The sequence below is a fragment of the Salvia miltiorrhiza genome, chromosome 5 (genome assembly GCF_028751815.1).
Source record: "Salvia miltiorrhiza cultivar Shanhuang (shh) chromosome 5, IMPLAD_Smil_shh, whole genome shotgun sequence".
Classification (NCBI taxonomy): Eukaryota; Viridiplantae; Streptophyta; class Magnoliopsida; order Lamiales; family Lamiaceae; genus Salvia; species Salvia miltiorrhiza.
The window spans coordinates 12,960,144-12,984,234 of NC_080391.1; the positions used below are offsets into that span (position 1 = coordinate 12,960,144).

At 38.0% G+C, this 24,091-nt stretch overlaps 1 protein-coding gene across 1 annotated transcript; it reads right to left on the reverse strand.

Moving 5' to 3' along the window:
- Positions 1-5,401: 5,401 nt before the first annotated feature.
- Positions 5,402-6,097, reverse strand: LOC130986117 (heavy metal-associated isoprenylated plant protein 47-like). Its single transcript, XM_057909408.1, has 3 exons — positions 5,972-6,097; positions 5,803-5,881; positions 5,402-5,731 (listed from the first exon to the last, which is right to left on the reverse strand). Exons 1-3 carry the CDS (start codon positions 5,975-5,977, stop codon positions 5,475-5,477), a joined length of 342 nt encoding a protein of 113 aa, XP_057765391.1. The 5' UTR covers positions 5,978-6,097; the 3' UTR covers positions 5,402-5,474.
- Between the last annotated feature and the right edge of the window lie 17,994 nt (positions 6,098-24,091).

Below are 24,091 nucleotides of genomic sequence, written 5' to 3' on the forward strand. Positions count from 1 at the left end.
TCCGGCTGTGAGAGGTTTGCGCGACTCAGATTTGACATTTCTGATGAGAGAGAGAATGGAGTTGAGAGAGAGAGAGTGTGTGTGTGAGAGAGAGAGTGAAGAGTGTGTGGGTGGGTATGATTTGGCATTTTTGATGCCACGTTGGCATTCCGGCTTCCACATTGGTGGTCCGGCTGCCAACTCAGATTTAATTTGGCCGGAAAATCACTCCGGAAGTTAATTGCAACAAATTGAAATCTCGTTGAAATTTTTGCTACAATTAAAAAGATTGTCAAAAAATCAGATTTGAGTATAAAGTGGGGTATTTTCTTGTAATTTACTCAAATTAAAATACACAAGTTATATATATATATATATATATTATGTGTGTATTATGGTAGAAGTAGTAATAATGATAGTGGAGTCCTTGAATAATTAAAAATGAAGTAGTGGCACAGTAAAAAAAATATGAGGTAGTTAAAAAAGAAGGTAGTTGTTGAGATGACACCGCTATGAGGTACGTAACACCATAGTGGATGCTCTTACACGCTGACATTCATTCCTTAGCATTGAAAACCACAAAAAAAAAGTATAAATAATTCAAAACTAGTAGTCTAGTATAGCTAATTAAGTCGTGCTAGCTAGCTGCGGTTGGTCAATATGAAGTTTAGAAATAAAGAAAGACCAAGAGTGTGTCAATACTCCATATAATTATGATTAATATATATGGGGAAGTTGGTATTAATTAAACTAATCATATGGGGCCCATTTGATGTTGAAACTCCAGATTGCGAAATATCACGTTGACATGTTTGCTACTATTATTACACCCTGTAGTAAGCTAACCATGTCTGTCATTACTTCATGAAACTTTCATTTTGATAATAAAATGGAAACGAGACACATATTTCGGACTATAATATTTTTTTTCTGCCGGCCCATGTTGGGTGCAACTTATACGTAATAATATTTCACTTATTATATATAGTGATTTTTTAGTATCTAAAACTATCGGATTCGCGTAGAATTAATTAGTTGATTTATAATTGAGTAACTCATAGTTTCACTAAATCAAACTTGAGTGGTAGAGTATAAGTTTTTTTTTTAGACAAAATATTAGTATTAGTTTGTACTCGATCAACAACGTTTTTTTTTTTTGGAGTAAATATTAGTTTAACTTCAAACTATTTTTGCATTATCAGACCATCAAACTATTTTTGCATTATCAGACCATCAGTTATATTCTAAATTATCAAAAATATTTTTTAAACTTTCTGGTACCTCTTATATTTGAGTAATTATAATTATATCACTCGAATTTAGTTACAAACTCACCAAGTTTATCTTAGTATTAAGACTATGAAATTCCGTTTGCATTAAGAAATAATTAATTGGTCTGTTAGGTCCCGGAGGGTCACTGAAGTGGTGTACGAGGGGGGGGGGGGGGCGAGGGGGGATACACCAGTAGGCTATTTTTAATTTTTTTTTGTATGACTGAAGAGTATCAACTGATACTGAAAGGTTTAGACTGAAATACAATAGTCAAAGAAAGTTTCAGTTAAAACAGGGGTGTAGACTGATACTGAAACAACTTCAGTATTTTGATTTCAGTTAGGCACAAATCTTTAACTGATAATCCACGTAAGGTTTCAGTCTAGATTTTGAAATCAGATAAGAGTTATGAATCTTACTGACTATCCAAAGATTTGTTAGTAAACTTAAGAAATAGCCTTTGTGATTAGCACTTTGTGATCAGATTTAAAGTTTCTCTTTTCAATTTATCAGTTTTAGTTAAGTAAGAAGGTTGAGTACAAAAAGGGAAAGTAAATACTGAAAGCGATAAACAACTCGAAATTTTTAAATGGTTCGGAAACAAGTTCCTACGTCCACGGTCAGTTGATCACACTGACAATCACTATGGGCTTGTGCTTACGGGTGCACAACAAACCTTCAATTGAAACAAGGTTTTAGTGCCAATACTCTGGATTGGTCTTGTCTCCTTCTCAGCTCGCAGTTGCAAAGACTACACACACCTTGCTTACGGGGCTAAGAACTCTTGAGTTCAGACCACCGTCTTGAACTCTCTCTCTCTCAAACTCTCTTTTCGCTCGATTGAAAAGAGGTTCGAAATACCAACTAGATTACAGAGAACAGACTCTCTGTAATCGGGGACTTAGGCTAGGGATTTTACAATGGATTTACCTATGGATGTAAGAGAATTTATGTAATCAGTAAACTGATTTGGATATTCTCTTCTTCGATTCAAACTTTTGGATTGTAGTGAATAGACTGAGACGTGATTTTGGCAGAGTTTCAGCTTTAACATTTGAATCGGTGAAGATTGAAGATGATCATCGAGCTCTATTTATAGGTGAAGTCTTGAATAGATCCGTTGGCAAGATGGTCTTCAAGAATTCAGCCGTTGTGAGATAGATTTGAATTTTGGCTGAGGCTTCAATCTTCGAGGTTCCTGATTTGGTGAGGAATGACATCTCTAGGCGCAGGAGCATGGCGCTTCTGAAAAGTTAGCACAAAAAATAAATGCTCTGCTCAGGAAAGGACGATCTTCAATATCTTTGCATTTAATGCTGCTGTACTTGGTGAGTACGTTGCTTTCTTTTGACTTAAGGTTCAGTCCGATGAAGAATGTCAACTGATACTTGACTTATGTATCAGTCCGCTAATTCCACGTGGCCAGCATTAGTTATTCAGTCATAACTGAATCTCTAGTGAAGTCTTCATCCATTAAATTCTTCAGTATTTGACTTTAGTCTTTTCAAATGCGATATTCAGTCGAGCAGTCTTCAGTCTTCAATCTTCAGTCCGCCTGACTTCAGTCTTCAGATCTTCAGACTAGTTAGTTAACTGAACTCTAACACTTGAGCTAAAAAAGAATCTAGTCTACTGACGAAAAATCTAATGGTTTTGGTATCATCAAAACCAGGATTATGATATTTTATTTATTTCCCAACACGGTCACATGCATACCTAATATTCTTCTTTTGGAGATAATTCCATCCATGCATGTGTATTATTAGAATTTTAATTAGTTGTTAATTACCGATCATTAATAGTCAACTATTTAAGACGACGAAGCACAATATATAGGTGAGATATTTTTCCTCTAATCAATAGATCAACGGTTCATATAATTTAGAGGACTAATGTGTCAATGTGTTTTTCTTTCTTTAATTAGTAACTTCATTGTGCTCTCGCCCTATGAGCGGAACTACATATTACATGATTTTTTTTTTTAATTTAAGTTTATAAATAACTTTAAATTGCTACCATTTAATATTTATTATTTTTATTTAGACACATATAATTTATCATTTTTATAATTTAAATTTTATAAAAAGTAATTACAAATCTTATATTAATAGATTTATTGAAAATGGTGGGATGGTTAGAAAAAAATGTGATATTAGAAAAATAAATTTCATTATATACAAATTTTAAAATAGAACCACAATTGAGAATTTTCATTTTGCATTTATGTAATGTTATTTGAAATGGTGTAAATATATTCTTTATATATACACACAATTTCTTATTATATTTTCGAGATGTATATTATCATTATGGAAATTTTGAATTGTATCATTAATTTTACATATCTATTAAATTTTAAATTGTATCATTAATAAAAATATAATTTTCATTAATGAAAATTGTAATTTTCATTAATGTTTTCATTTATACAATGCTTCATTTCAATGAAGTTATTGAATTTTTAAAAATATAGTTCACATTTGAAATTAATTGAATTTATATAATGCGTTAAATTTAATTTGAACATTATAATTAATTATAACACTCATAGATATAGCTACAATATTGTCTTCTAGTCCTAAACTTTTGAATCTATTTCATACATATTTACGCAATATTATAGATTTTTTTTAGTATTTGAGAGATGCTATATATACTTTTATAGATAATTGGAAGGCAAATAGATTATGATAAAATTTGATCGATTTAACACAACCATTTAATTTTTTTTATGTAACTAATAAATACTTACGTTTTAATCTTTAGCAAATCAATTCAACATCCTCAATCTTGTTGCAGAATTAAAATGACGTCGTTATACCATTGAAAAAAATTAAGATTGATGAATAATTTTCTATAAACTATAGATTCTTGATATGGCTAATTTTTACTGATAATAATTTTTTTTTGACAACAAAGTGTCACTCAGTTAGCAAGAGTTTCTTTCCAATCAATAGTCGAGTCATTACATAAAAAAATGAGAAATAATTATTAATCATCTTTTTGAAATAAGAGAGATATATTAAACATTTTAACAAAGAAATTATTATTACTTCTTTGTATGACGTAAAGTTTTTTATTATTACTTCTAAACGTTTAAAATCGGTACTAAATAGAGTATGTATATATTAATGTCATCAAATAAACATTAATTAATTAACTATATCTACTTCCGTATATTAATTAGTTTGATTCAAGGTGCATATTAATACTAACCATATGCATGTTACGCATTCAAGAACATGCATTCAATACTGGAAAATAGGTTCAATCAATAAATTCCTTAATAAGTACAATGCAAGATTGGAGAGAAAGGTAGAAATTTTTGAACAATCGGTAGAGCTAGGGGTGGGGCAGGGGGGTCACTGGGCCCCCCCGGGATTTTCAAAAATAGTAGGGGTATTTTCGTAATTTTATATTAAAAATAAAAATTATATAATTTTATCTACATTATTATTATGTTGAGCTATTTTAAACCGTAATTGGTATGCAATATTTAGAGTTAAGACGTTTTGAAGAAGTGAACACATAATTAATTTATACATATCATGATTGGATTGGATTCTAGAGATTTGTTTTTTTAATTTGATATTGAAAGTTACTTTGTCTTACAAAGTTTTATGAGATTTTTGCAAATAAAATCACAAACTATTTCAAATTTGTAATTTTAATGTGACTTTTGACTGTGGCGAATTAAATCACTATTTTTAAAATTTTTACAATTGCGTCCCCTATTTTTTTTTCGATTGTCAGAGTGTTGAATTGCAGCTTACGTGAATTAGTAAAGACGACGCCGTTTTTGTGAGGCCTAAACGACGTCGTTTCGTACAATTTCAATTAATTTTTTTTCCAAATTAGAATGAGACTGTATCTTGTATTTGCACCATAATTTTCAATATGTAGTAATTTTATTGTAAAATACATCGCAGCATGAATATTACATGGAGAAATATATAATTCACACAAACTTCAAGTTAACAATTCGACAATCGAAAAAATTGGGGGATGAAATTGCAAATATTAAAAAAGATAAGTGATTTATTTTGCCACACTTTCAAAGTTATGTTAAAAAAAATTTGGACCCCCCTGAATCGAAAGTCTGGCTCCGCCCGTGGTAGTACGTACATAAAATGTAGAGAGTGAGCTTTTGGATAAGAGACGAGGACATAAAATGAGAGGTCGATTCTTGAAAAGTTGAAAACAAGATAGTATAATTAAGTTAGTTACATAATGGAGCAATTATTAGTAGGTCCCCGATCATAATACTGCCACTCGTACAAGGGTGTTGGCGGGTAGAAACAAGGTTGCAGGAGGCACTTTTCCGGCGATGGCGGCGCCGGCGGCTTAACTTCCGCAACGCTTACAATATCAGCAAAACAGAATTTCTTCCTAAGAGATTTGGCCAAACACACAGAATCAACCCCTTCTCCGATCACTTCAAGCACATCATTTTCTTTTCCGATACTCACTGAGATCACTCCTGCATTCATATATATATAATACACCTAAGCTTTTAATTCTAGTTCTCAGATTAATTATAAATATATATACCTTCTTCAGCGACAACAATCTTCATGGCTTTGGATTTGTCCTTGTCTTTATGCATCGGCACTTTGATCACAATCTTTCGCTAAATAAATATAAATTAAAAATGCATGCCATCATGAAAAACAACGCAGCTGAAACTACTTAATTGCATCGCAAGTCTTGAAAAAATTACCTTCATTTTCAATCCCTGAATTAGCTTTGCAGAAACTTGGTCCTTAATATGAGAGATTAAGCCAAATTTATATTTGTCTACTCTACTTGTATATACATATATATATGAATTAAGTTGTAAGGGACAAAACCGGAAAACTTTTAAAATGTAGAATCTGCAACGAACTGCTAGGCCTACAACGTATCGTCGTATTAGAAGACGAGGATATATTATTTCCGAGCTACATGTATACGAAATAACGTAATTTAACATATAAAATATGGCAGTTGATTACGTTTTGCCACTTGAACTATATTGGTTTTATATTTAGTACTATAACAATTTTGTCCTGGTCAGAGTTCGCAGCTTATATAAACTATGCAAAATTTAAATTTTACAACCTGGAAGTCTATTTTTCTCAAATCTTCACTAGAAATTAATTGCTCATTTGATACAAGCTCACCTGCCGTATTAGTTTTTTGTGTCTCACTTAAATATACTTTTAGTAAGAAATATTATCAACAAATAAAGATGAATTAATATAAAATAATCAGATAGTATTAATTTTATTACTATTTTCTAAAATCCCACTCCGTGCTCCACTATTGATTTTTTAATTTTTAATTTTTTCATCAATTCCAATATGTTGTGATTTGGAACGGTGCACATAATTCTATAATTATTATATTTTTTATATTTAATTTATTTTTATAGCTTAAAATGATTATTTTTAGGTTGATTATTTTAAATTAGGGTATATCTACTAATATTTTAAATTCTAATTTTTTTGTAATATTATTAATTAGATTTCATAATATAATAAATTTCTACTATATATACTCCCTCCGTTTTTTTTAAGTGTCCTATTAAGATAAATTTATTGTTCCTTTTTAAGTGTCCTATTTCAAAATTTGAGAATAAAAAATGACAAAGTTCCTACTTTATCCCTTTTTAAGTGTCCTATTTCAAAATTTGAGAATAAATTTATTACACTTTGAAAATAATAAATATGGGCACAAAAGTAATGCTTCAACTTCCTTGATATAAGTATGTACTTTTTTTTCATGGGACACTTAAAGAAAAACGGAGAGTATATAATAATCATTAAAATAGTTAAATAAATATATTGGGATGCAGGCAATGAAACATAGAGTTTGAGATAGAGGATCTCATCCGCCGAAAAGTAAACTAAGAATATTCATTTTTATATGTTATTTAATTGTGCGTTATCAACTTACTAAATTACAAAAATAATATAAAAAATACGTATAAAGTAATTCGACCAATTAAGCAATATAATAAAACATTCCAGAAATGTAGTTCGATAATTTGGTGGTTCAGATATAAAATCCAGTCTTCATATACCGGGTATATAGCTATAAATTATGAAGTTCTCGAAACATTATGTATAAATTAACCCAAATGTTATTTGCCAAGTATACGTAATATAATTTCTTTACTTCACAAGTTGATCTAGCTAGTTGTTTGTGTTGTTGGAGTTCTCCATTTTATAATGAATTGAAAGCGCTTATAGTCACTAGCTAGTTAGAGGTATATATGCATCAAGACATTGTTCTCATGCGAAAATCCAAATTTACCCACTTAAATTGACCTATTTTATGTTCTGCATGATTATTTAGAATGTAATGTAAAATTATTATTTAAACAGAAATGAGGCCAAGTCAAATGGAACAATAATAATAAAAAATACATGCAAACTTAGATTAAATGAGAGAAAGGGAGTATAAAGCAAACCTTACGCAATAGGTAGCTGTGCGAAGATGAAAATTCTAACTTGAGATCACATCAAACATGGCCTCTTGAGACGTATACTGTTGGCCATGACTGCATCAACACGATTCTATGTCGTTTGCGATGATTCTTAGTATGAGTCGAAGATTATTCTAATTTGCCATTTGTTCATAAACATTATTTTTTATATCTTTTAAAATAATAAATAGGCTTCACATCACGCGCTATTTGTTTTTTTTGAGGAGGCGCTATTTATTATTTAAAAGTGGATTATATATTGAATCTCAGCCATTAAGTAGACAAATTCTGAAGAAGAAGAAAAAAAAATACTCGACTTATTTAAATTAGTCAGCGATTTTCAATTGGCTAGTTAACAAACCCTGTAGTTTATATGCACCTACCAACCACTCATGCATGTATAAAATAATTAAAGTGGAGTAAGAGTCCCCACATACTTTTACTAAAAATAAAAATGAATACTAAAATGTGTGACGATCAAAAAAGAAAAGATGAATACTAAAAACTGAAACGAATGGAGTATTCCTTAATGTGATCCTAAACATAAAAAAACTTATTTTTGTATTTTCAAAATAATAAATCATGATGCTTATCTAAGACATTTTTAATTGGGTCCCTTAGAAATTTTAACTTCGTCCTTTAAAAGTTTAACTATGTACTTAAAGAACATTGTGTAAAAACTGAAACTTCAACTATATATAATTCAATTTGATGACTTTTAATAGGGAGAAAGAGAGAAAATATTTGAAGAGATAATCAGGTTTACGAAAACAGAAAGAAAGAGTGGGGTGATGCGGCTGTTTTGTCGGCTTGATGGGGTGGCTGGTATGTTGGTTTCGAGTGGCTGGTGCATTTTTGGGACGTCACCCCGGCTCTTTTACAGTATTCGAGTGTGTTCAATACTGGGGCTTGTGTGATCGGGTTCCACTGGAAGCTCCGCGATAAGAGATTGCCTGAGCTTATCTTATCGGCGTCAAGATATTTTGGCGGGCGAGATTTGGTTGTTGATGCGTCGGGCCTGCCCTTGTTATGGGCTCCGCTTTTGGTCGAGCAGTTGGTCGGGTGTTCCTAAGTTGTACGCTACTGTGTTTATCCTTTTGTTGGCTGTTATATTCCGTTGCGTTTTTGTTAGGTCCCGGAAGGTCAGAATAGGTGTATGGGGGGATACACCTATAGGCTATTTTTAAAACAACAAGCAATCACAACCTTTTGACTGATGAAAGAGTTAAAGAAAACTTTAGTGCAAAGGTTGAAGACTGATACTGAATCTCTTTTCAGTAAAGAGATATCAGTTAAGTGCAAGGCTTTAACTGATATGCGTGAGGCTTCAGACTTGTTGTAAAACAGATGAGTGTTATGAATCTTACTGATTATTCGAAGATTGATCAGTTAGACTAATAACACTGGCAGCAGAAAACTTTTCTTTTGAAATAGCATTTGTGATTAACACGTTGTCAAAATTTTAGTTTCACTTTGCAATTAATCAATTTCAGTTAACAAAGTGTTTGTGCGCAGATAAGAAGGTAAATAACTGAAAGCGATAAACGACAAATGAATTTTTACGTGGTTCGGAATCCAATTCCTACGTCCACGGTCAGTTGATCACACTGACAAACACTCTGGGCTTGTGCTTACGGGTGCACAACAAACCTTACAACTTAAAATCAAATTTTCAATGCCAACACACTGGGGGGATTTCTCAAACACTCTTAGCACGCTAAGACACCACAATGCCTTTGCTAGCGCTGGCTAAGATCTCTTGGAGTCAGAACACTGGTCTGAACTCCTCTCGGCTCAAACTCTCTTTTCGCTCAGTTGAAAGGAGGTTCGAAAACTGCCAACTAGATCATAAAGAACAGACTCTCTGTATTCGGTAACTTAGGTTTTAGATAAACAAGTATTTGCCTAAGGTTCTAAGAGAATGTATGTAATCAGCAATGGACTGATTTTGGCTTTAGGATTTTTTTCTTCGATTCAAACTTTAGAAGGCTTTGAATGGTTGAGTTGCGATTTCGGCAACGTTTTAGCTTGTGTATTTGAATCGGTGAAGATTGAAGTGATCTTCGAGCTCTATTTATAGGAGAGGTCTTGAATAGATCCGTTGGCGGAGATGGTCTTCAAGAATTCATCCGTTGGAGAGTAATTCGAATTTGGCTGGGGCTTCAATCTTCGAGGTTCCTTGTTTGGTGAGAAACGACTACTTAGGTACAGGAGGTAAGGCACATCTGAAAAGTAATCACCAAAAAGGAATGCTCTGCAGAGAAAGGACGATCCTCTGTATCTCTGCATTTAATGCGACTGTACTTGAAGTGTGTGGCTTCATTTTAGAACTCTAGAGGTTCAGTCCGAGGAAGAATGTTAACTGATACTTGACTTTAGTATCAGTTATCAGTTCAGTCAAAGACTTTAACTGATACACGTTAGGCTTCAGTCGAGTTTGTAAAACAGAGGAGTGTTATGAATCTTACTGACTATCCGAAGATTTATCAGTTAGACTAATAACACTGGCAGTGGAAAACTTTTCTTTCAAAATAGCCTTTGTGATTTAAACAAGTTGTTAAGATTTATGTTTCACTTTGCTATTAATCAGTTTCAGTTATCAAAAGGTTTGTGCACAGATAAGGAAAGTAAATACTGAAAGCGATAAACAACAACGAGATTTTTACGTGATTCGAAAAACACTTCCTACATCCACAGTCAGTTGATCACAATGACAACTTCACTGGGCTTGTGCTTACGGGTGCACAACAAACCTAAACAACCGAAGATCCAATCTTCAGTACCAATACACTGGGTTGGATTTCTCACTCTTGGCTTCACTGAGACAAAACTATGCCTTTTCGCAAAGACTAAGATCTCACGGAGTCAGAACACTGGTCTGAACTCCTCTCGGCTCAAACTCTCGATTCGGTCGGTTGAAAAGAGGTTCGAAAACAAAGAACAGGTTCTCTGTAATCAGTTATACCTAGGCTATGTAATCAGCAATGACTGATTTTTAGCTTTTGTAATTCTCTTCTTCGATTCAAACTTTGGAATGCTTTTAATTGATGAGTGACGAATTCGGCAGCATTTCAGCTTGTGTAGTTGAATCGGTGAAGATTGAAGTGATCCTCGAGCTCTATTTATAGGAGAGGTCTTGAATAGATTCGTTGGCTGAAATGGTCTTCAAGAATTCATCTGTTGGTGATAGATTTGAACTTTGCTGAGGCTTCAATCTTCGAGATTCCTTGTTTGGTGAGAACGGCTACTAAGGAGCAGGAGATAGGACATCTCTGAAAAATGTAATCACCAAAAAGGAAGGCTCTGCAGAGAAAGGAGGATCCTTGAGATCTCTACATTTAATGCAGTTGTACTCTGGGAGTGCGTGACTTCTTTTCACCTTTGGAGGTTCAGTCCGAGGAAGAATGTTTAACTGATACTTGACTTTAGTATCAGTTCGCTGAATTCACGTGGCTCGCATTAAGTAATCAGTCGTAACTGATTCTTGGACTGTTCAGTCAAATATCAGTATTTGACTCTGCCTTAATTCGTTACATCAGTCGACAACTTCAGTCTTCAGTCTTCAATCCTCCGGTCTTCAGTCTTTAGTCTTCAGAACACTAACTAAACTAGAAAAAGAATCTAACACTTGAGTTCGAACAGTTCTAGTCTATTACAAGGAAAACCTAAGGATTTTGGTATATATCATCAAAACAAGGATTATAATATTTCATTAAGTTCCCAACATCTTCTCGCTCAACTCTTAAGCTGAGCTCTTATCTTCTCGCTCAGCCTTAAGCCGAGCTCTCCCCTTATCACTCAACTCTTAAGCTGAGTTCTTCTCTTATCACTTAGCTCGTAAATCGAACTATTCTCGCTCAGCTATACTGAATTTTGGGTGTATGATTACCATGAATCAAATATTTAATCAAGTGCAGGTGCATAATAACTCTAAACAAGTTGTAGGTTCAATAAGATCAAGACATGAATAAATAACCAAGGGTAGGTGCACGTGAGTGATCTCATATTTTCAAATGTTTGATTTGTGTTCAAGTCAACTGTGAGTAAGCTATCTTTTTTATTTTATTCTTATTGTTATTATTTACTTACTTTCAGCTATAGAATTGGAAACACGTTACACTTATTACTTTGCGGAATTGAAGACATCTCACACTTGCTTTATTGCAAATCTAAAAAATATTATTTTTGCATATTGTTGTTGTTTCTTTATATGAGGGCCGAAATGTCATAACATGTTCTTTGTTGCAAGGGTTAAAAAATGCTTCACTTTTAGTATATGCACGACTAACAATTTGCATTTCTTTATTTGCTTTTGAAGGAACACAAAAAATTTAGGGATTAATCTCACACACTAAGCTGTTTTAGTCTGCTAGACATATTTACCATATCTCCACCAGACTAGGGGGAGTGGTTGATGAGGATGGAATCCGGAATTCCCGTCCTTTTAAAGAAAGACCCAAATAAAATATGTTAGGTCCACTAAAGGCCCGAATATAAGCAATATGTGACTATAACTAAACTGTACGTGTACTGTTTTGATATCGTTATAGATCTGGAGCAATTATAAAGCTGAGTCCGTCCGAGCCGAGTATTATATTTCAGAGCTGCACTGAATCTAAAAAGAGAAGCCATATCTGAAGATGCCAGTCAAAGTTAAAAGAATATCGAAAACACGTGGCAGATTAATAGTTTTAGGCCAAATGACTTGTATTAGTGGGCTTTAGGGTTAAATAGGCCAAAGTACTTTAGGGCAAAGTTTATGCTTATAAATAGGGCCTTAGGTTGTGAGTTAAGGGGGCATTATTCATTTTTTCCTTCACCATGTAAAGTGTAATCTTCGAAGTATAGTCAAAACACCCGAAAACCTCCCGTGGACGTAGGTCTCAATGACCGAACCACGTAAATCCCGTGTCTTTTATCGTTTTATCTTGTTTCTGCTGTTGAGATCAAACCCAACTCAGCAACTAAATACTTTAAAAAATAAATTTATTTAAAATTTTTGGTTCAATATAAAAAAGAATTTAGCTAGTTTTATTGTTTTCTCCACATTGTTAAAAAATTACAAAAATATTACAATGTGGAGAAAACAATAAAGTAACCTGTTTACAAAATAAATTTCAATTGAAATTAATTTAATAAATTCTAATTTAGAATATAATAATTGTTAGGTCCGGGGGGTCTCGAATAGGTGTATGGGGGGGAATACACCTATAGGCTATTTTTGATCTATCTACCAACCTCAATCAGAGGGATCTCAGTCAGAGATAGAAAAGAAACTTTTCATGCAAACCAGACACCTGTTTAACCGAAATTACTTTTGACCAACAGGGTTGACGACTGATACTGAAAGCTCTTCAGTAAAGAGTTATCAGTTAAGTCACTAGAACTTAACTGATCCACGTAAGGGCTTCAGTCGTGTTTGCAAAGAAGAAGGTGATATCTCTCTTCCTTACTATCAGAGGATAGTGAGTCAGAGTGATATCATACGCAGCGGAAAATAAACTTAGTTTCGAAAAGCCTCGGTGGAGCAGATAGTTGGATTAGGGTTTCTCTAGCAGTTAGTCAGTGTTCAGTTTTATCAATAGAAATAGCACAGTTAAGAATGTAAAACTGAAAGCTGTAAATAACACAGAGACTTTTACGTGGTTCGGAAAAACTCTTTCCTACATCCACGGCTGGTTGATCAGACCAACAATCCACTCCGCAAGTGCTTGCCTGGTGCACTGCAAACCGTAAACTGAAGATAAACTCTCTTCAGCACCTACACACCTCGCGTAGGGTTTCCCTACCTACACACCTTGTATAGGATTTCAGCACCTACACAACTCGCGTAGGGTTTCCCTGCTAAGCACAACTCGTGCTCATACTTCCCTTTCAGAGTTCAGAGTACCTTTCTGAATCTCCGAGTCACTCAAACACTCTTATGGGGGAGAGGTTTAAACGAGTGCCAACTATACTTACAAAGAACAAGTTCTTTGAAGCAAGTTTGACCTTTGGCTTCTGGGTACACAGAATATATGCCTAGGGTCTAAGAGAATGTATGTAATCAGCAGTGACTGATTTTGGCTTTGGAATTCTCTTCTTCGATTCAAGCTTTGAGCGGTTAAGCTTTAGGCTGAGTAGCTATTTCGGCAGAGCTTCAGCTTATGTCGTTGAATCGGTGAAGATTGAAGTGATCCTTCGAGCGCTATTTGTAGGAGAACTCTTGAATAGATCCGTTGGCGTAAATCGTCCTCAAGATTTCTTCCGTTGGAGAGCAATTCGAATTTGGGCTGAGGCTTCAATCTTCGAGGTTCCTTGTCTGTGTGGAAACGGCTCTCTTTGAAGGACAGGAGATGTGACATCTCTGAAAAGTAACCACCAGATAGGAATGACCTCTGCAGAGATAAGATATTGAGATATCTTTGTATTTAATGCGGCTGTACTTGAGCGTACGTGGCTTCCTCTGAACGTTGGAAGATCAGTCCTAGGAGGAATGTTCAATTGATACTTGACTTTAGTATCAGTCTATGGCGCGCATTAAATAATCAGTCTTCAACTGATTCTTCAACTGATACTTCAGTTGGTAACTCCAGTCTTCAGTCTTCAGTCTTCATTCTTCAGTCTTCAGTCTTCGACACCGCAACTAAACTAGAAACGAACTCTAACACTTGAGTTCAAAACGATTCTAGTCTATTACATTTAAGTCCTATGAATTTTGGTATCATCAAAACAAGGGTTAGGATATTCCACAAGGTTCCCAACAATTTCCCCCTTTTTGATGATGCCAAAACCACACAGCAGTTCTAGACAATAAAAAGACTGAGCTCTCAGTACAAGTTCTAGACGAGGGGTGAAAACAGTTTCCCCTTAACAATAGAACCTAAACAACTTATACTTAGAGCAAGAACGAAAACAGTTCTAAACACAGAACTTTAAAGAAGACAGAAAAACCATAAATCAGAGCATGGACAAAGAGTCATTGTCTTCAGGGTGAGATCAATAAGAAGTTCATTTCATTAAAAGGGACTGATAAGCCATCAGTCGAGGTACAGAGCAAGACTTACATTGGAGTAAAACGACAAACAAAAAAACATCATGGATAAACCATGGACTCCAGCAGTCTGCTTGGCTGCGCCTTGAACTTCTTGATCTTCATCTTCTGTCTTCGTGTCTTCATGTTCCTAAGCTTGTTCCACTCTCACTTGTTTTCCGTTGAATTGAGGTCTCATCTGAAACGTCATCCTTCTAACTTCTGGTGATCCTTTGCTGTTCCATCATCAGTCAAGAGTTAGAGGACATGGAGCAACCTCAAGAAAAGGTTTCTCTCTGACTTCTGACTTTCCCAACTTTCCCCCTTTTTGGCAACATCAAAAAGAGAAATGACGATGGAGGCTATGATCAGACGGTACCCAACTCCTAGTCTCAGAGGTTTGTGAGAAGATTTGAGAACAGAGTGAGTCCGGATAAACAGAAGAGGAGGACGTCAGTGGTGAGGTGAGGAGATGAGAGAGACGTAGAAGTGGAGGAGGACAAGAAAACGTAGAAGGCGGAAGGTAGAAGAAGGCTGCCTTGGAAGAAGGAGAGGGCTGCCTTATGAGGAGAATATGATCAGGTTGGTGAATTGGAAAGAAAGAGAGAAGAGGGAAGGGTGTGAGAAGGAAGAATCGAAGCGGTGGCAGCTGAGAAGACTAACACCGTCGACTCGCCGACCCAGGGTCTGTGAAGAATAGATCCGGTGCGGCTGAAGATGCCGGCCAACAACAAGAGTGATCTCGTTGTTTGTTGCAAGCCAGGGAGGAGCACGAGATATGCGATACTGTATATCTCCTCCAGAAGCGGTGAAGCTTCTTGGCGCCAGGCATGAGAATGAAAGACACTCGCTTCGCTGGATACAAGTGAGGGTAGAGCAAACTTTGACGTCGGAGAGACGTTGTGATCCAGTGGAAGGGTCCGGTGAAGACCAAGACTATGATCGTCATTCTTCCACTCCATGACTTTGCAGTCATAGATTTCTCCTTTAGTCGGAACAATTTTTCTCTGCAACTTTGTAAAAAAAATTGAAACTTTTTCTCACAGTGAAGACTGTGGAGAGTTGTTAGTTGATGCAGAAAAATCGTGAAGACAACATGGTGTATAAATAGACAAGATGTGAACCATGTAGAAGATGAAAAGGTTTTTCGAAAACTGTGCCTAAATTGCAATTGAAGAAAAATTTCGCGTCCGCCGTCACTGCGAGGGACTTTGAAAAGCATCATTACATATGTCATGTCAATGAGCATTTCTGGAAATTTTATTGCAGAGGCAAAAAGGTTGGAAGGATTTTTGGCAAAAAGATCAGGACAAGTTCAATCAAAACAGATTTTCTCTTTATAAAAATCTTGTCCTTTTTGGATATTCCATTTTCCAACAATTCCAACAATCAGTTAAAGTTTTTGACAGAAACTGATCAGTTAGAGAAAAGGTTTTGAACTTAACACTCAAAGCTCTATACTGAAATAACTGATTTTTGAAAAGGTAAGCATTTAAAATACTTACTGATCAACTGATCATAGTAGTCAGTTGATACCACGTGATCCTGGTTGAATCATCAGGATGACTTCTTCTTCAGATGAGCATTCTGACTTCATTGCTTTCCACGTCGGCGATCGTAGAAACAGCAGTAGGTTGACCACCAGTCAGCATGACTGTTTGAGAAACTCTTCAAACACAGCATCACTCTTCAGGGTTGATGAGGCCGATCTTTGCACATAGATCATTGAACCTCTCTTCTGGAAGAGCCTTGGTCAGCAGGTCCGCTCTTTGAATAGCAGTGGGAATCCATTCCACAGAGATATTCTTCTTTTCGACATGATCACGAATGAAGTGATGTCGAATCTCAATATGTTTGACTCTGGTGTGGTGAACTGGATTCTGGGAGATTGCAATAGCACCGGAGCTGTCGCAATAGATAGGAACTTCATTTTCCTCGATCCCATAGTCCTTTAGTTGATGGACTAACCACAGGATTTGTGAGCAGCAGCTTCCGGCAGCAACATATTCAGCTTCAGTTGTAGAGGTGGCGACTGAAGTCTGCTTCTTTGAAAACCAAGAGATGAGCTTGTTGCCTAGGAATTGACATGTTCTGGAGGTTGACTTGCGATCAAGCTTGCATCCACCGAAGTCGGAGTTTGAAAATCCGGTGAGCTTGATGTCGTCGTCTGCTGGGTACCACAATCCTAAATTGGGTGTGCCCTTGAGATATCTCAGAATCCGCTTAGCTGCATCCAAATGAGCTTCCTTAGGATCTGATTGATATCTTGCACAAACCCCGACTGCAAATGCGATATCTGGTCTGCTCGCAGTCAAATACATCAAAGATCCAATGATTTCTCTGTACTTCTTCGAAGAGACAGAGCTTCCTTCTGAACCTGGATCAACTTTCCAGTTTGTGTTCATTGGGATCTTGACTGATTTCATGTGCTGAATACCGAACTTAGCTATCAGCTCCTTGGCATACTTGGACTGGCTGATCAGTATTCCTTCTTTGGTCTGCTTGACTTGCAATCCGAGAAAGAAATTCATTTCTCCCATCATGGACATTTGGAATTTATTCGTCATGATGTCAGCAAACTTATTGCACATGCGTTCGGATTTGGATCCGAAGATTATGTCATCGACATATATTTGAACAAGCAAGAGATCTTCTTCTTCTTTGAGAGTGAACAAGGTTCTGTCCACAGATCCCTTTTTGAAGCCTTGTTCAATCAGATACTCAGAGAGAGTATCATACCACGCTCTTGGTGCTTGCTTCAACCCATAGAGCGCTTTCTTCAGCTTGTACACCTTTTCTGGTCCAGCAACCTCAAATCCGGGAGGTTGTTCTACATAGACTTCATCTGTGAGCACTCCATTAAGAAATGCACACTTGACATCCATTTGGTGTACCTTGAAACCTTTGTGAGCTGCGAAAGCTAAGAAGAGTCTGACTGCTTCCAATCTGGCAACTGGGGCGAATGTCTCGTCGTAGTCGATTCCTTCTTCTTGACTGTATCCTTTAGCCACAAGCCTTTCTTTGTTTCTCACAACGTTTCCTTCTTTGTCTTCCTTGTTCTTGAAAATCCATTTCAAGCCAATCACCTTTGCATCGTCTGGTCGATCCACAAGCTCCCAAACTGAATTCCGGTTGAATTCATTGAGTTCCTCTAGCATTGCGATGACCCATTCAGTGGACTTCAGAGCTTCTTCAATATCCTTGGGCTCTGTAGTTGATAAGAAACAACTGAAATTCTTATCTTCGTTGATGCAGTTCTGGTTGATGTCGAAGACGAGGTTGCACATTGATCTCCGAGTCTTGACGCCATCTGATGGTTCTCCAATGATGTTCTCCTTAGAGTGGAGTTCAAACCATCTTCGATACTTCTTGATCTCTTCAGGGGATGGTGGAGCTTCTTCGGTCAGAATAGCTCTGGGATGTTGAGCACCTTCTGGAGCAGGGGTGAGTTGAGCTGGAGCGGCTTCTGCGCGTTCAACTTGAACTTCAGCAACTGGAGTTCCCCCTTGACTGATGCCATCTGTATTGGCTCCAGCCTGGACTTCAGACCGTTGGTTGATCTTCTGATACTGAAGCATCTCAGTATCTTCATCTTTGCCAGGTCCCCACACCAAGACAGTAGAGGGCTCGACAGTATGGATTTCAGCGTTGGAACCTTCCGTGATCTGAACACCCTTTTCAGTATCTTGTTCCCTGAAACCATCTGTAGACTCATCAAAGATCACATGAGGTGTTTGTTCGCTATTTTATTTAACACGCCGCAAGTGTACGGGTGCAATTGTGTATAGCAGTGACAAGGTCGAATCCACAGGGACTAATTGTTATCAATGCCTATTCTTAATTACTTTACTCTATCTGGAAAACCGAATTGTAAAGGTTTGATTTTTGGAAAACAATTTCAAAATTAAAATAAAGAAACACTGAAAAGAAATCAAGCTGTGAAAATGCGAAGTAACAGAAGAAAGAGAATTTTCCAAGGCAAAGGTTTCAACAGATTCTCCTAACTAACATGATTGATTCAATTAATGAGATAATTCCTAAGGCAATCTCAAAGTTAATTCATACCCACTCCCGTGGCATACAAATCGTTGATTACATGCAAGGTTACCATCCCTGGATCACACTTCTAACATGTAACTCCCAAAAGTTCCTAGGATTAAAGCCTTCACAATTATTAATTCCCTTTAGAATTAAAATAAATGTGTTCTATGTTCTTAGTTCAGGTATTAATTATCATCTCCCGATCTCAAATTAAAACCTATGATAATGCTAAATTGGTGATCAAGCAATAAAGCAAGCAGTTATAACAAGAACAAAGAAAGGAATATAAATCTCAATAAATTAAATCAACAGTCAGAAATTTGAATCATGTTTACTCCCTAAACCCTGGGAAAAAGGGATTTAGCCACACATAGACATATGACTAACAATCACAATCTCAATAAAACTAATGAACATTAAACAATGAAAAACCGTAGAGAATTCGAGATTCTTCAGTCTTGCTCTTGCTCCGTGTCTCTCAGCTCTCAGGAAAAGTCAGAATATGATAAAAGATCCCTGGGATAAGCTAAAAGATGGTATTTATGAGCCCTAGGTCGTCTAAGCTCTAAAATACTCCAAAAACGCGCTTTTGGTGAAAAATCGGAAAACTTGGGCTGACTCGGCGCCTCGCGCGGGCATGGTCGCGCGGCCGCATGGCTGGACCGCGCGAGCTCGCGCGGCCTCCTCGCGCGGCCGCGCCCCCAGACCGCGTGAGCTCCCCAGACTTCCTGCCTTCCTCGCGCGGGCATGTCGCGCGGCCGCATGGCTGACCCGCGCGAGTTCGCGCGGGCGCCTCGCGCGGCCGCGTGTTTGGACCGCGCGGTCTTCCAGCGACTTCTGCATCTTCGCGCGGCCGTGGCATGCGGCCGCATGCCCGGACCGCGCGACTTCCCGGCGCCGTCCTCGCGCACGGGCGCGTGTCCTCCGACACACGGATGCCCCGGTGCCCGTTCTTGCTCATCCGATGCTCGATTCTTGCCCCGTTCGTGCCTATGGACTCGTCACTTCGCGTATTCCACTACGCTTCATCCAAAACTTCACAAATCGAGTCCAAAACCTGTAAAAACAACACGAGCACGTACGAGTAGTCTATTCCACACAAATTTAACAAATCAAACCAAAGACACTCAAGAACTTCAATGAAAACGCCCAAATACTATGAATAAACGCGCTAAAGGAGATGAAAAATGCATGTAGAACAACCCCCCAAACTTAAACCATTGTCCGTCCTCGGACAAAAACAAAGATGAACCACAGTTGAATCGACAAGAGCGCAGAGAAAAGTGGATAACCTTGTGGCTTCAGATTTATCAACAAAAACAACAGCATGCATTTGTGTCTCCTATCATCAAGACATGACATTCATGACAAACTTCAAATTATGGTCTCAATGGCTGCAATCCTCACCAAAAAGATAAAGAATATACGAACTCTCAACTCTCGAGTGTATCAATCAAAAGGACGTGTATACGCTCAGTTCAAGCTAAACATGCACTCATCCATAAGCTTGTCAATCGTCTCACCTCTCCACCACTAAATGTGTGCTCCTATAACCAAGATCAAAAAGGTCTTTATTGAAGGTTGTAATGTGGGCTCTTTGGTAAGGTAGGATATATTTGGCTAAGTGACTCAAAGATGCAAATCAAAGGAACATCATCACCAACCTTATAGCATTCTTGCTCAATTCTATCCTCCACCTTTCACAAAACCAAATTTTTCAATGTATAGTTCACCACAACACAACAATTATCTCCCATGACAATATGACCTTCTAATGTATCCTATGTACCCATTTTTTTTTCACTCTTTTTTTTTCTTTTCTTTTTTTTTCTTTTTTTTTTTTTTTTTAAATACTTGTAGGATACTAGGATTTTTTTTTTCAATCACAGACAAAGTTCATAAACCATGATCACACACCTCCACAAACCAACATTCCCATAGCAACAAATTCCAAGTTCCCACCCACGGCTAAACCAAATAAAATGGATAATAAAAGCTCAAAGGGGCGAAACTAGGATCATATAGAGTAAAAGGACAAGTATGGGATATATGGGCTAGCAAAGATGGCCTTCTATCATCTCTCAGTTATTAAGCACACTATGTGACCTCGAGGGAGAAACCAAGACAAGTTCTAGCGAGAAACAAGCATGCTTGAACGATCACTCAGGAAACAGAAATAAGACTGTGGAAAATAGTGACAGTCAAGGCTCAAATCTCACAGCTTATTTCATTGATTGCGAACACATTAAAGACCATGCTTATCATTCATCATTCATGCTCAATCACAACAATATCAACACAAACGCATGCAATTTCACAAGTTTTAAACAGAAATCATCATGAACCAGTTATCCACAAAACTCTACACTACTCACATCATTATCAAGGTAACATCACGAAGAAACCACCAAAGCAAGACTAAGAAAACTCAACGACGACACAAACAAAGACAACCAAAAAGAAAAGTGCACCCACAAAGACACATCCCCCCAAACTTATTCACCACCAAGGAGAATAAGTTTGAAAAGGATTTGTGGGGCACGAAAACAAACAAAAAAACAAACAAGCGAAAAGGAACAAACTAACCAGAAATTGGGTTGCCTCCCAATAAGCGCTATTTTTAACGTCGTTAGCTCGACCGAACAACAAACTCATCAAGGAGGCTGGTACAAGCAGTGCTGCGAACAGCTTCTCCCTGCTTCATGCTTCTCAACCAACACTCCTCCTTTAAACTTCCGATCACCTGGGTCCTGCCAAGAAAAAGGATCCGCATCAAATGTATTAAAAACATCAACACTTACCTTGCCCGGATCTTTTGCTTTCTTTGGCGCTTCATCTTTATGGATGTGGCATGGTTCATAGACATGGAAAGTTCGGCTCTCATCATGAACTCGCAGTGTGAGCTCTCCTTTCTCCACATCAATCAAAGCTCTTCCCGTTGCAAGGAACGGGCGCCCCAAAATCAGTGGAATTTTGTTCTCATCCTCAATGTCTAGAACCACAAAATCTGCAGGGAAAATAAAATCCCCCACCTTCACGAGTACGTTCTCCACAATTCCACGAGGGTAGGTGACTGACCTGTCCGCCATCTGCAGCCTCATTGATGTTGGCTTCAACTCTCCAATTTCCAGCTGTTGAAAAACAGATAGAGGCATAAGATTTATGCTCGCCCCCAGGTCGCAGAGTGACCTTCCGAAATGCTGGCCTCCAATAATGCAGGAAAGTGTGAAGCTGCCCGGATCTTTGACCTTAGCCGGCAACTTCCTCTGCAAGATTGCGCTGCATTCTTCATTGAGATTCACCGTCTCAAACTCTCCCAGCCTCTTCTTCCTCGAGATGATGTCCTTCAAGAATTTCGCATACTGAGGCATCTCCTGCAGCGCCTCTACCAATGGAAGATTGATGTGCAGCTTCTTGAAGATCTCTAAAAACTTGGAGAATTGCTGTTTCACCCTCTCTTTCTTATGGCGCTGAGGGAAAGGTATAGTCACAGTTGCTGGCGAAGTAGCTTTTTGCTTTTCATCCTTCTTTCTGCCAGAAACCTCAACAGTGACCTCCTCAGCTTTTTCCTCAATCAGCCATGCGCTCTCCTCTTTTGCCGTCATGGCCCCTTCCTGTGTAGTCCCGCTCGGCAGATCAACCATCTTAAAATGACGCTGGGGAAACGGCAACCACCCAGGAGGACGCAGATGAGGTGGAAGTCGTCGACCTTCCTCCCAGACTCTCCACGATAGCTCTGGTCTCTCCATCTCACGAGATCCATGGCTGCAATCTGAGGTGCCTTCACTATTTAACCCAATGGCCATGCACTGCTCCTTTGCATTCACCTTGGCATTGTTTGTGAGGTTGCCCGACTGTTGGAGTTTGTTGACGGCTGTGGCTATTTGGCCCAATTGGGTCTCGAACATCTTCATTTGAGTCCCCACAGCAACGGCATTGGACTCCAGCTTTTCCATCCTCTCATCTGCCCTGGAGATGAACTTCATCATCAGCTCTTCCAAATTAGGCTTCTTTTCATCATTGATGACTCCATTGGTGACAGAGAATCCTGGTGGAGCATGAAGCGCGTTATTCGGATTCCCATAAGCCAAATTGGGATGTGGACGCCCTCCATGATGAAACTGTTGTCCATGCTGATAGTTCCCATAGTTTCTGCCATTGATGTAGTTGACGTCTTCTACGCCTGTTGGGATCTCCACAGCCGGCTCAGGATGGCCAACAGTCATAGCCTTGATCTTTGAGTTCATCTCTGCCAGCTGAGTCAAATCAACGCCATAGGCTCCGAACTGGAGGTAGCAGCAACTTTCTTCAAGTGAACTCTCTCGAATGGCCATTGATAGCTCGTGGTGGCCATGCTCTCAATGATCTCCATAGCTTCAGAACTCCCTTTCTTGAGCAATGAGCCCCCTGCAGCTGTATCCATGAACATCCTGGTGCGCTCCCCACAAGCGTTATAGAACATAACCACCAGAGTCCCCTCATCGAAACCATGGGACGGGCACTTTCTCAACTTTTCTTGGTATCTCTCCCATGTCTCTGCTAGTGTCTCTCCATCAAACTGTTGGAATTGGAGAATCTCCATCTTTAGCTTCAATGTGAGCCCGGGAGGATGGAACTTCCGCAGGAAACGATCCGCCACATCCCCCCATACCGGATTAGCTCCCAGCTGCAAAGTTTGATACCATGACTTTGCCTTATCCCGGAGTGAGAATGGGAAAAGGCGGAGTCGTATGATGTCATCTGGGACTCCGTTCATCTTGACAGTGCTGCACAACTCCAAGAATTGCGCCAGATGCGCATTTGGGTCCTCCACGGCTTTACCTCCATACTGGTTTTGCTGCACCATGGTAATCAGCCCAGTCCTTAGCTCGAAGTTATTCGCGTTGACTTTGGGCGGCTCTTGGTACTGGTACAGTGGAGTAAATGCCTCATCAATAGGCGGCTGTTTCTGCTTAGCAGCATTTTTCTGAGCATCCAACACCGCCTGCAACTGCTCTCTCAATGCACGGACTTCTTCTGCGGTAGCCATAGAATCCAAATTATCTTGCTTTGCTTGGCTGTTCTTGCGGCGGAGCGTAGCTTCAATCTCAGGATCAAAATCTTCAAGAGGAAGCTTCTGAGATCGCGTGTTCATGCACTACCTAAAAAAAACTCCAACGCAAGAATCAGAACCGCAGGAATAAAATAAAGAACAGAAAAATAAATAACAGAAATAAAAAAAATCCAGAGTAGTATCAAACAATTAACAGAATAGTACTGATAAAAATCAGTCCCCGGCAACGGCGCCAAAAACTTATTCGCTATTTTATTTAACACGC

What these genes read in the sequence shown, in the direction of transcription:
- LOC130986117 (XM_057909408.1), bottom strand. An exon ending in GATTGTTGTCGCTGAAGAAG is followed by an intron (nt 5,732 to 5,802) that starts GTATATATATTT and finishes ATATGAATGCAG; the next exon opens with GAGTGATCTCAGTGAGTATC.